Below are 12760 nucleotides of genomic sequence, written 5' to 3' on the forward strand. Positions count from 1 at the left end.
GAAAAACCGAGGTCCCTTCGTGTACACTACATTGGGGTGTGCACGTTAAAGATCCCACGATTGACAAAAGGGTCTTTCCTGGCAAAATTGTATAGGCATAGATAAAAATGTCCATCAAATACCCGTGGGACTTGGAATAAAGTAAAAAAATTCCATCTCACACGGCATTAATAAGTCTCAGGAAACATGAATACACGCATGCATGAAAAAAAAAAATGGGTAGCGCCGTATGTATGGCAGCTCGCTTTCCCCGGGGAGAAAGCAGCCCGAATTTCCATGAGGGTAACCTCACTGGACTGTAAATCTTATCCTCCTTATCCTTATCCTGGGGTTCAATTAAGGAAGACCTCAAGGCCCCTCTGATGAGAAGGCTCCTGAAGGAAGATACATGTCTGTGTCCCTTTCTCTCTTGACCAACATTTTCCCTTACTATGAGAGTACATCAGCTATTTAGAGACGTTTTATTGATCCCAAGGACTTTTCCTGCACCTTGCCCAGGCTGCATTATTATGCATACATGTATTACCCTTTGCAAACTGGAGTACCTAACTTCAATTTCCATTGAGAAGTAAATTATTTCCTATTGTTCCAGATCTTCTCCATGACTCTGAGGCTGTCGGCCATGTTTGAGGAGCGTGTTCAGAAGATTTTCACTACATGGAGAGCAGCAGCAAAAAGCAAAACCTCCGTCACTGGTTCGGCCAGGTGAGAATGAGGCCTTGCAGTTCAAGCTGTCACAAAACATGAATTTTTATAGAAAATTGTGTTTGATTGGCACACTTACAGGTTCTTGCAACTGCTAATTGGATGTGTATGTGTGTGTGTGTGTACTTGATTGGGGGTGTAGGGGTGTCATTTGAAAAACACCAACAAAAACAGGAATGTGTGAATTTGTTTTAGTGATTGTTGGCAACATTGTTTAGAAATGTGTGAGTAGCAGCGCCATATAATTGTAATGTTACTTCACTCTGTGAGTCAAAATAGCATTCATCCAAACTGTACAACTTTACAAAAGAATTATTAAATAAATACAACCCATACTTTTTTTGTTGACCAGGGCATCTACTAGTTCAGCAGCAGCAGACAGCACAAAGCTGTCTGTGTCCACCGGTCAGAGTGGACAGTCAAGTGTGCCGCCACCACAGACAACCAGGTCAAGGTCAGCAGTGGTTGCAAGGTCACAGACATCAGGAAGGTCATCAGAAGAAAGAACAAAAACTGCTCTTTCAACAAGTAAGAACCACCGACCTTTGTTTTGTTTTGTTCTCATTTTCATGCGCACTTCTTGACGGGTTTTTTGTCAGCATGCAGGTGAACTTGAAAGAGCTGTCAAAATATTTTTCAAATCATGTATGTCTATATGATGAGGTTGGGTGATGGTCGACAGGTTTTTGAGTTTTTGAGACCTGACAAACGATACTTTTTGCACACCTGTTTTAGAAAAATTGCTAATGAAAGAAATGCTGTGCAGGTGTGCTTGTGAACGTCTCTTCTTCATATTTTGTTGTTAAATTTATTAATTATTTTGTACTGTCTGTCTTTTTTGTTTACAGCTTCTTTTTTCATGTGTTCAGTATGTGTTATGACTGCCAGTATATTATGCTTATTTTGATTTTTTTTTTTATTGAAAAACATTCATTTGCCATTTTCAGGGCGATCAGTCACCAGACCCCCGGTGGACAGTGATAGTGACAAAACGGAAGTAGAAGACGGCAGCGATGATGACGATGATGATGGAGCTGAGGGTGAGGCGGAGGGAGAGGAGGGGGAGGCTGAAGGCAGAGATTCTTCTGACAAGGAAAATTACAACGAAGATGAAGACACAGAGATTGAAGAAGACGACTCGCCAAAGGCTGCAGCAGGTCGACACAGAACACCTGGCGCAGCACCTTCTTCCAGCAGAAGAAAAAATGGTGCAGGTACAGTAACATTGTCTTTACCTTTGCCTCAGATGTTCATCTAAATGCTGTCTGCAGTCTTTTAAAGGCACATTTCTAGTGCTACGAGTGGCTGTCTGTGAGCACTTCGGCTTTGCCAAGGGGGAACATTTGACTCCAATGGAACCTTCCTTTAACGACATAAAAAAATCTGTGAAAATCAGGTCTTCAAATGGAGTCAATTTACAGCCGTTATGAAGAGAGAATCTGAAAAAGCAAGGTCTTCAAATGGGGGAATCTTGAATTGGGGGTTCTCAAAAGGGGGGTTCCGCTGTATAGGGCGCAAGCAACACAGAACACACAGATGCCGGGCACAAGACAAATATCTTGTTCTATGTTTCCTTCATTCATTGGTAAGAGGGACAACAGGGACACAGTTATGTAAGAGACAAGCATACATTTTCAATCCTTATTTCTTGTTTCAAGAAAATTATTCAGTTTTATATGACACGTTTGTTTTTGCTTCTGTAAGTGAAAGTCATGCATTTTTGTGTGTGCAGGCAAGAAGGGTGTTTCCAACGGACATGAATCGTACCGTACCCGGGCCAAGACAGGATCTCTTCGTCCCAAGCGCTACATGTCTTCCGATGAAGACGAGGACAAAGACGTTGCCAAAAACACAAAGCGCGCTCCGTCTTACTCTTCAAGGGAATCCTCCCTTCACTTGGTTGACGAAGAAGACGATAATGATGGAGAGGAAAGCAGTAGCGGGACGCATACCAGCTCAGACACTGACCACAGCGGTAGCAGGAGAAAGAGTAAAAAGACATCGAAAACACCACACCGCACACACAGAAAATCCGCATCGAAAAGCAGTCGGAGTAAATCAAAACGTAGACATAACGACAGCAGTGAAGACGAAGAAGAGGAGGAGGAAGATACGGATGTTGTTACAGAGGACAGTGACTCGGAAGCTGAGAGCGGAGAAGGTCAAACTCGCAAACCTAAACCCAAACGGCGGGCGACAGTGGAGGTGGAGAGATCTTCCGGCAAAAAGCAGTCAGGCTCGGGATCGCGCACAACCAGGAATCAAGGAAAACGCACATTTAACTATCTGGAAGATTCGGATGATGAATATGGCGGTGATCCGACCAGTATGTCCGTGAGCAGTCGAGGACGCATCCGTAAAATGACGAAACGAGCTCGTGCTAATCGTGTTGATGACTGAATTGTGGTGCTGCTCTATTTCTCAGGAATAATAGGCATGAGAAACTGTGTGTGTGAGTGTTTGCAAAACCAGAAAATAGCGGTGCGTAGCTATGCATCTAGAAGCTTGTGTGTGTGAAGAGCACTTGACTAGTATTAGTAGGGGAGTGAAAAGGCAGATAGCAAAACCAAAGTGCCATTCTTTCAGTCATAATAATATACTGCTGTGCGCGTGTTCCACATCATCATTTAAGTATTGCGTGTTTTATGAAGAAGAATTGCTCACAGGAACGGAGTGTGGATATTTATGAAGCACTGTTGAGTTTGCTTGAGCCTGTAAAGAGAGTGCTGTGAAGCAATGTTTTGAGTTTGGGTAAAATGGAATGTGTGCTCATCGTTTGATTGTCCTGTAAAAAGTGTAAGTGTAACATAGGTTGGATGTAATGATGTGTAAAATGATTTGAATATGAGCTGTTTGGTTTGAGGGTGTGTGAATAGCTTGTAAACGCTAAAACGATCGCTGTTATAATAACATGCTTAGTTGTGTACATTACAAAGCCATTGATAACGGGGTGAATTATACTTGATTTACTTGACCAAAATTATTCAGTTTGACAAGGGCAAAAAAAAAAGAAAAAAGACAAGGGCAAATGCTTAGAGCAGAATTGTTTAAAATGACAGAAAATGCTTATACAGTTGAACCCCCTGCTCGTTACAACCACCCAAAGCTTCCCCAGACAAGGTTCTTTTCTATCAAATTCACTTTTCCATAACGGCCACCTGTCTGTAAGGATTTGCTTTGGTTGGACCCTTGGGTGGTAGTAAATGAAATAGGAGGACACAATGTTAAACAACGTACTAGCCAACAAAGTCCTTGGCTGAGGGGCTAAGTTGAGGTATGCACAAGCGTCGTGTATACTTAGAAGTTTCTTAAAATGATGTGTTTGCACCTGTTACTGTTAGGCCAAAAAAAAGATAAATGTTTGTTTCCAATGACAAGGCCTCTCAAAATAGGTTGGTCAATTTTCTTTTGAAAGAATTAAAGTTTGTTGTTGTTGGTTTGTTACCCAGGCGCATGTGGCTCGCGCAAGCTGTGTCCCCTAAATGTCAGAGAGGAGTAGCTTGCCTTGTTTAGTCTGCAAAATTGAGTTTGGTCATTGTTTTTTCTTTTGTTTTTGTTTTTTCTAGTCGGGAGGGAAAGGCAGGGTTGGTCAGGGAACTTGAACTAAATTTCGTTATAGGCCTTATCTGATACTCCTAAATGTAAACAGGTGAAACAGTGTTCTGCATGGTGTCCAGTGGATGCAAGATTTGAATGGTACTTCACAAGTCACTAAACATTTCATTGAAAACCATCTTCAAAGGCAGCAGGATCTTCATTTGCACAAAGAATGTTTTATCTGTAAACATAACATTGTTTTGAATGTCTTTTTTTTTTTATCAAGTATGTGGTTTAGAAGAAAGTGTGTTTATCCATAGTTCATTTATAACATGCTGAAAGAATGCCTGCAGAGTGAATAATTTCTGCTTGAATATATATGAAGACAGTTCAGAATTATTAGTTTTTAGTGGAGAAATATACTTCTTATGCTGTTGTATTCTTACAGTAAATGACTGAAATGGTAGAAGTTAATGTTATGTCTGGGCTAGATAGTAATTAGTATATATATTATCATTGAAGGTGTAAATTCTAGTTATAATATAAATTTTGAAAGGAGAGTTAAAAGAACATTTAAGTAAATTTATGATCATATATATATATTGATTTGAACGAACAATACGGGGCAGAAATCCATTTTGGATAAATCCCATTTGATGGTTTAGGCGGTCTACTCTGATGTGCATTGTTACATCCTGAAGTTTTAGTTCAGGAAAAAAATTCTTTTACATATTAAGTTGTGATAATTTGAAAGTGAAAATGAGAAGTGACTGAGTGTATAAAAAGTGTACTATAGAGTTCAGCTGATTTATAGCTTAGCAAGTTTAATACTCGAAAGTAACATTCACTTTAAACATGAACAGATTATTATGTTTAGTTCATAGTGTGTACTTGTAAATATGCAGAACAGTTCACCAGACGCTCAAGGGTAAATGGGAGAAACGGTGTGTATATTTGTGGGATTGAGAAGAAATGTGAAGAAAAACATGACTCCTCGAAAAATTACAAGTTAATAATTTGATTGTCATAATATCCCTCAGTAACAAGTTTCCGTCCACAAAACTTTTGTTTTCTTTATTTTTCTTCCTGTTTTTTGTCATTTTCAGGTTCAGAGTTGGTGTTGATTCTAAACACACACAGTGACAAACACACACAGACAAACACACCTGAAATGTTACCTATCACTTGACAGCAAATGTGAAAATGAATTGTACCATTTGTTTTTGGCAAAGAATAAAATATTAGAAATAAAATGCACAAAAAGGAAAAGGAGATACTAACTTCTATTCTAAGTCTTCTGGCAACAGATTTTGCCGAATATACCAAGAATACTGTCAATATAACACTTACCTCGACAGTACTATTCTTGCACATTATCTATTATAGGCCGAAAAAAAAATTGGACAAAACGCTGCGTGGGTACAATTATCTCCCATAACCATGCGCCACCGTGGATCCCAAGCACTGTCTGAGTGCTTCCCCCTTACAGGATGTAGGTGGCGCGTCCTCTTTCTTTTTTCGCGCGTGACAGTAGGCTGTGTTTCTGCTGCGCTCCCGGATTATTTTGGATTCTAGAGTCTTCTTTTCTGTGTGGATTACCACCTGTTGGATTTTTGTGTGTTATTCCACTTCTGGCTTGAGGCTACGTTGTTTTTCTTCCAACTTGTGCCTCCGTTGTTGTGTGGCGGACTCGGCGTGCCTACCGTCCTACTTCGTGGTGACCGGTCGTCTGCTTCTCGTTTCGCCTCATTCACTTGAGTATTGACCTAATTTTCTTTGAATTTTGTTAATTCTCGATTTTTTAAGGGTACGTACAGGGCGAGGTAGGATGTCTCGTCTTGTTTTGGGCTCTGGTTCTACGGAACCAGAGTCTGCCGGGGGCAACCCTTCTCCGGGCGCACAGCGTCATGTTTTGCGCACGGACAGGGGGACCTTTCGGCGCTCCGACTCTCCCTCCCCAAACGCTTTGCGTTTGCGGCGAGGGAGGGCGGAGAAAGCCTGTTTGAGCAAGCTCAATGCGAGCTTGCTCAAACAGGCTGGGCTTGAACCTGGGACTTCGGGCGGGGCTGCGCCGTCGAAGGTTCGGGGAAGGTCGAGGGGAAAGAAAAAGCTTCTTTCTCCTTCTCCTTCCGTGGAACACGCTTCCCCCCCTTCGACGCCGTTGTCCGGCCCTCAGTCTCAGGCTTCAGCTTCTCCCGGTTTCAAGCCTGGGGGGAAGGTTTCCTTCTCCTCCCTGGCTCGAATCCGGGGGCGGGTCGATTCCCAACCCTCTTTGGGGGTTGGTGAATCTGATCTAGGGGCTACGGGAGAGACTCAGGTTTCGACTTCTTTCTTTTCCGGTGCCTCTCCTGTGCCCTCCTCGGTTTCCACCGCTGTGGAAACCAGGAGGGACACGGGTCCTCCTCTGAACTCCCTCGCTGAGTCGTCTACTGCTGTTTCGACAGTAGTCTCGGACTCATGGGGGGGGAGATCGGAGGAGATGACGGGGTCTATGAATTCCCTCCCCGCTGGGGTTGGGATGCGAATTGACCCCGTTCAGGGCGGTCCTGTGGGGGCAGGGGTTTCAGGCTTCGTGCCTACGACCACTGCTACTACGGTTCCCTCTGACGTCCGTGTGACTGGTGGCTGTCCCTCTATGAAACGCTCCGGCCGACTAGTTACTGGACGTGGAGGTGTTCGACAGAACGTGGTACTTCTGTCGAATGGTCAGGGCGACGGGAACATTGTTTCTGTTGCTCAGACCGACACCTCCGACCGGACCGTCTTGACCCCACGCCATTCCTTAGCGTCTGGTGTTCGGGTGACGGATGGTCCGGACCAAGGGTCCGGAACGGTCCAGGCTTACGGGTCGGGATCGAACCGGACCCACGGGTCCCGACTGGACTTGACCTCCGGGTTTGGTCCGGACGGGACCCATGGTACGGGACCGTACCGGACCTTAGGGTCCGGTGCGGGACAGTACCTCTGGCCCTTGCCGGACCCCCGGACCTACGGGTCCGGATGGTACGGTACGGGACCAGTGGTCCGGTCGGGACCGGACCACCCGACCACCTCTGTTGGTCCGGGTGGTCTGGCACCGAACCGGAACACACCGGACCACCGGACCTACGGGTCCGGATGGTACGGTACGGGACCAGTGGTCCGGTCGGGACCGGACCACCCGACCACCTCTGTTGGTCCGGGTGGTCTGGCACCGAACCGGAACACACCGGACCACCGGACCTACGGGTCCGGGTGGTACGGTGTTTCCACGTCCGGACCGAACCACCCGAACACTTTTGTGGGTACGGATGGTTCTGTGCCGAACGGGACCTCCGGATGGTACGGGACCGGACCGGACCACCGGACCGGACCGGATCACCGGAACACCGGACCACCCGACCGGACCGGATCGGCACCCCCGACCGGACCGGACCATTTCTTTTCTGATCAGACCCGATGGGTCCCTGTTCAGTCTATAAATGGCGGGGGTTCGTTGGCTGGACTGACCCAACAGTCGCAGGGTTTTTGTTGTTCTCTCCCTTCGGCTGCTGGAGACGTTTCGTCTTTGGGGCAGGGGTCTTCGCGGCCTCTTGCTTCAGTGGGCGTTTCGTCACAGCCTACTTCATCACTTTCGGCTCCTCCCCCTCAAGCTTCCTACACTCCTGCTGTTGAGGAGTTGTCGGGAAGTGAAGAGGAGAGTGAGTCAGAGGACGATGGGGAGGAGGATCAGGGTCGCCCTGAGGTTAACACTGATCCTCTACCCTTGCCGGTTTCTGATGGAACTTCCGAAGCTATGCTTCGTACTTTCCAACAGTACATGACAGACATCACGCGGCGTCTTGACGCCACGGATGCCTCTCTTAAGCGTCTGTCGTCTAGTGTTCCCAACCCTTCGGTTGACACACAGGACGTGGAGTCTGAGGACGAGAGGCAGGAGGCTCTCCCTCGCACAGCTAGAAGGACGTTTGAACAGTTTCAGGACGTCCTTCCCTCCGACGCCCTCTCGTCCTTGGAGTCCGCTTCGGCCCGGGCGCGGGAGGCACACGCCGCGTCTGCCGGCGGCTCGTTTTATGAACGATCCGGCCGCCAGCAATTCGCGTTCCACCCTAGTCTTAGTGCCACGGTGGAAGCGGCAGCACATCGCCTGAGGAGTACAGATTCACGTGCGAACGCGACCTATGTTCCTCGGGAGGACGCGGATTCAGTGCCGTGCTTTCCTTCGGGAGGCGCACCTCCACTGTTTCCTCGTGTCCAATCTGTTTCGTCCCTCCCTTTTCCCTTTGACTCTCGAACTCTCCCTTTCCAGACTTCGAGTGTTCAGGGTGGGGCTGACGGTGATGTGTTCGTTGGGGAGGTGCCTTCGGTCAAGAAGGTGGAACTGAGCTCTGCTTCGTTCCACAATCTTGAGGCCACCGTTTCTTCCATTGTCGAGGCCCAATCACAGGCCTTGACATGGATGAGCACGCTGTCCACACTGTTGGACCCTCCCGATCGGGCAGAGTCCGATTCCACTCGGGTCCTTGACACGGTTCGAGTGGATCGGGCTTTGCATGCCGTGCGATCGTGCGTGACGACTGCGGCAGAATTGGCCATTGGAACACGGGTCCACTTGTTGGCCCTGTTCCGTGATCATTTTCTGGCTACTTCTTTAGTGCCTCCGGATATGAGGAAGAGTCTGAGGAACACGTTTCCTCAGCCTTCTTCCCTCTTTCATCCGGGCACTGTCCGTTCTGTGGTGGAGTCCACACGCCAGAGGAACACTGATTCTCTGATGGTTGGCCTCGCTGCTTCGGCGACGTCGGCGGGGAGTAAGAGAAGTGCTACAGTCACCTCCAGCTCCCAGCCTCAGAAGAAGAAGAAGAAGAAGCCAGTTTCACTGCCTCCTTCTTCCTCCTCTCAGGCGCCTGTCGCGTTCCCCCCTGCGGCCCCGGCTTCTCGTGCTCCCAAGCGCAAGAAGAAGGGTGCTCAGACAGGTAAGGGTAAGCAGCACCACCAGGGGGGTGGTCGCAAGCCTGCGCCTGCCCGCCAGCAGAATTTTCAGTGAGTCCCGGCCCTACGTTGACGCCCCCTCAAGTTGCCCCTCTTTCGTCCGTCGGTTCCCTTTTTCGGGCCCGCGACATGTGGGGCAGACTGGTCTCCAACCAGTTTATCTTGAGGGTGGTGGGGTCGGGGTTTTCTCTACCGCTGTCGTCACAACCTCCATTGTCCGCTCTACCTTTGACGTTCCCCCCTCCTCGAGACCCTGCCAGATGGCAGGCTCTTCAAGACGAGGTGAACTCGTTGGTCGAGAAGAAGGCTGTCTACCCCCTTTCTCAGCCTTCTCCGGGGTTCTACTCCCGCCTGTTCACCGTCCCCAAAAAGGACGGCAGGTTCAGGCCGGTGTTGGACCTCTCCACCTTGAACTTGTACCTTCGCAGGTGCAAGTTCAAGATGGAAACCCCTTCGTCGGTCCGGTTGGCCATCCGGCCAAACGATTGGGCCACGTCTGTGGACCTCCAGGATGCTTACTTCCACATCCTGGTGGCCCCGGGGTACCGACATCTGCTCCGGTTTGTTTGGGAGGGCACAGTGTTCGAGTTTCGGGCCCTCCCATTCGGCCTGTCCTTGGCCCCGCTGATTTTTACAAAGGTGGTCAAGGAGCTGGCGGCGTTGGTCAGAGCTCAGGGTGTGCGTCTGCGTCAATATTTGGACGATTGGCTCACCCTGGCCCAGTCTCGCGATCAATGCCTCCAACACACCCGGCAGGTCCTGGACCGGACCCATGCCTTGGGGTTCCAGATACAGTGGCACAAGTCGGACCTCGTGCCAGCCCAGCAGTTTTGCTACTTGGGGATGGCGTTCGACACAGTGCTTTACACTGTGTCTCCCTCCCCGGACAGAATCCTCTCCCTGAGGCGAAAGATCCTCTCCATTCAGGCTTGCCGCGCTGTTCCTCACAGACGGCTGGCGGAACTGTTGGGTTCCATGGAGTCTGTCGCTCTGCTGCTGCCCCTTGCAAGGCTACACAAACGTCCCCTGCAACGGGCAGTAGCAGATCGGACTTCCAGGCCTCTCGATTACACCGAGTTGGTCCAGATCGGGCCTTGGTTTCACGAGGCTGTAGTCCAATGGCTGGACCCGATCTGGCTCAACTCTGCGGTGCCTATCCAACCGAGACGGCCGTCTCTCTTCCTGTACACCGACGCTTCTACGCGGGGTTGGGGGGCCCACCTGGACCTGCACGAGGCCCAGGGGGTCTGGACCCAGGAGGAGTCCCTCCTACACATCAACTTTCTAGAGTTGGAGGCGGTTCGTCGGGCTCTGCTGGAGTTTCGCCTCCTGATTCGGGATCAGGATGTGTTGGTCCACGGGGACAACACCACATGCCTAGCTTACCTTCGCCACCAGGGGGGCACCAATTCTCGGTCCCTCTCCCTGTTGGCGGAGGAGATTCTGCTCTGGTGCCAGACCAATCAGGTCCGGATGTCAGTCCAATTCGTTCCGGGGAAACTGAACGCCCTGGCCGACATTCTCAGTCGGGGCGATCAGGTTCTCCCCACAGAATGGACCATCGCTCACAACGTTCTACGGCGTCTGTGGGCAAGGTGGGACCGTCCTCTGATCGATCTGTTCGCAACTCGATTCAGCGCTCGGCTTCCCAGGTACGTCAGCCCCTTTCGAGACACGAATGCGTTCCACGTGGACGCATTCACTCTCTCGTGGAGGCTCCTCGATGCTTACGCCTATCCCCCGACATCTCTGATTCCGAGGGTACTGGCAAAGTATCTGCAGGAACGGCCAAGACTGATTTTGGTCGCGCCTTACTGGCCAACAGCTCCGTGGTTTCCAGATCTTCGCGGTCTCACCCACGTAGACCCTCTACCTCTGAATCTGGACGGGGGAAGTCTGCTCCAGCCTCGATCAGGCCTCCCTCATCCACGTCCAGAGAGTCTGTGCTTGACCGCATGGCTCTTGTGCGCTCCAAACTGCTTGCACTAGGATTGCACAAGAGTTCAGTAGAGTTTTCCTTGAACGCTAAGAGGCGATCAACTAATCAGCTCTACGACTTACGCTGGAGAGCTTGGGCCTCCTTCGCCTTGTCCAAGGGGATAAAGCCGCTTTATCCCTCAACACAGGACTTGGCCAACTTCCTGGTGGAAGTGTATCAAAAGAAGAGTCTTTCTTCTAAGACTCTTCTTGGATACAAATCTGCCATCACTTCCACGATTGCGGCTGCTACTGGTCGCAGACCTGAACACTTGATCAGTTCCTCCCTCATCGCTAATGTCCTTTCGGGTATTAGCAATGCAGCGGTGTCTAAACCTCGGGTTTCATTTCCCAAGTGGGATGTCTTCCTGGTTCTCAAACTCCTGCGTAGCAAGGAGTTTGAACCCCTGGCAGGCATTAGTATCAAGTTCCTGACTTTTAAGACTGTGTTCCTCATCGCTTTAGCCACTTGCCGTAGACTCAGTGGTATTCAAGCTTTGAGTGGCCTGGAATTTGACATTGAGTTCACCACACATCAGGTGACGTTGGCTTTCCTACCAGACTTTCGAGCCAAGAATCAGAATGCCTCGGAGTTGTCCAAACCAGTAGTCATTCAAGCCTTGGCTCCCACTCTTGAACATGATGACCCTGATCGCTTCCTCTGCCCAGTACGTGCCCTTAGAGTGTACCTGGATAGAACACGTAGCTTTCGGTCTTCTAAGCGGTCACTGTTTGTCTCGCTTAATCCGAAGTACCAATCGGATATTTCTAGACAAACTTTAGCTCGTTGGCTGACCTTGCTTATCAAACAGGCTTATGTTCATGCTCAAGTGGATGTGGTCCCTGACATCAGGGCACACGAGATTCGGGCTATCGGCTCCTCGTTGGCGCACGTGCGGGGTGCCTCGCTCCAAAGCATAATGGCGGTCGCGTTCTGGAAGACTCCAGCCACGTTTATTAACCACTATATGCGAGACTTTTCCAGTCTCAGGCTTGACCAGTCGTATGGCATTGCCAAAGCAGTGGTTGCCAGCATGGTCACGTCAGTCTAAGGTATTTTTCTTGGGTATATTTTCTTTTACGGTAGTACTGTTCGAAAATTGCCTGGGTATCTTAATCCTTGGATTTAAGTGATTTTGATTAAGGAGTTTAATACTCTACATATCACCCTCACACCACTCTGGTATTCTGTGCAAGAATAGTACTGTCGAGGTAAGTGTTATATTGACTGTAAGGCTTCTTTTTAAGCCTACTGTCTATATGATACTTACCGAGACAGTACTATTAGAGTTTCCCTCCCGCCTCCCCTCTTGATATGTTATGGGCTTTTTGAGGGTCTGCAGCTCATAAAGAAAGAGGACGCGCCACCTACATCCTGTAAGGGGGAAGCACTCAGACAGTGCTTGGGATCCACGGTGGCGCATGGTTATGGGAGATAATTGTACCCACGCAGCGTTTTGTCCAATTTTTTTTCGGCCTATAATAGATAATGTGCAAGAATAGTACTGTCTCGGTAAGTATCATATAGACAGTAGGCTTAAAAAGAAGCCTTACATTTTTCTTTTTTTTT

General features: G+C 48.9%; 1 protein-coding gene across 1 annotated transcript in view; it reads left to right on the plus strand.

The window, feature by feature from the left end:
* LOC138963195 (PH-interacting protein-like) overlaps positions 1 to 5431 on the plus strand; it is a 49987-nt gene extending 44556 nt beyond the window's left edge. Inside the window, exons 30-33 of the mRNA XM_070335242.1 lie at positions 593 to 705; positions 1058 to 1233; positions 1653 to 1919; positions 2438 to 5431. Of these exons, the coding sequence (XP_070191343.1) occupies positions 593 to 705; positions 1058 to 1233; positions 1653 to 1919; positions 2438 to 3105 (1224 nt within the window). The 3' untranslated portion in view covers positions 3106 to 5431. The remainder of the gene's footprint in view (positions 1 to 592; positions 706 to 1057; positions 1234 to 1652; positions 1920 to 2437) is intronic.
* Positions 5432 to 12760: the final 7329 nt, after the last annotated feature.

Source organism: Littorina saxatilis, linkage group LG3 (genome assembly GCF_037325665.1).
Source record: "Littorina saxatilis isolate snail1 linkage group LG3, US_GU_Lsax_2.0, whole genome shotgun sequence".
Lineage (NCBI taxonomy): Eukaryota > Metazoa > Mollusca > Gastropoda > Littorinimorpha > Littorinidae > Littorina > Littorina saxatilis.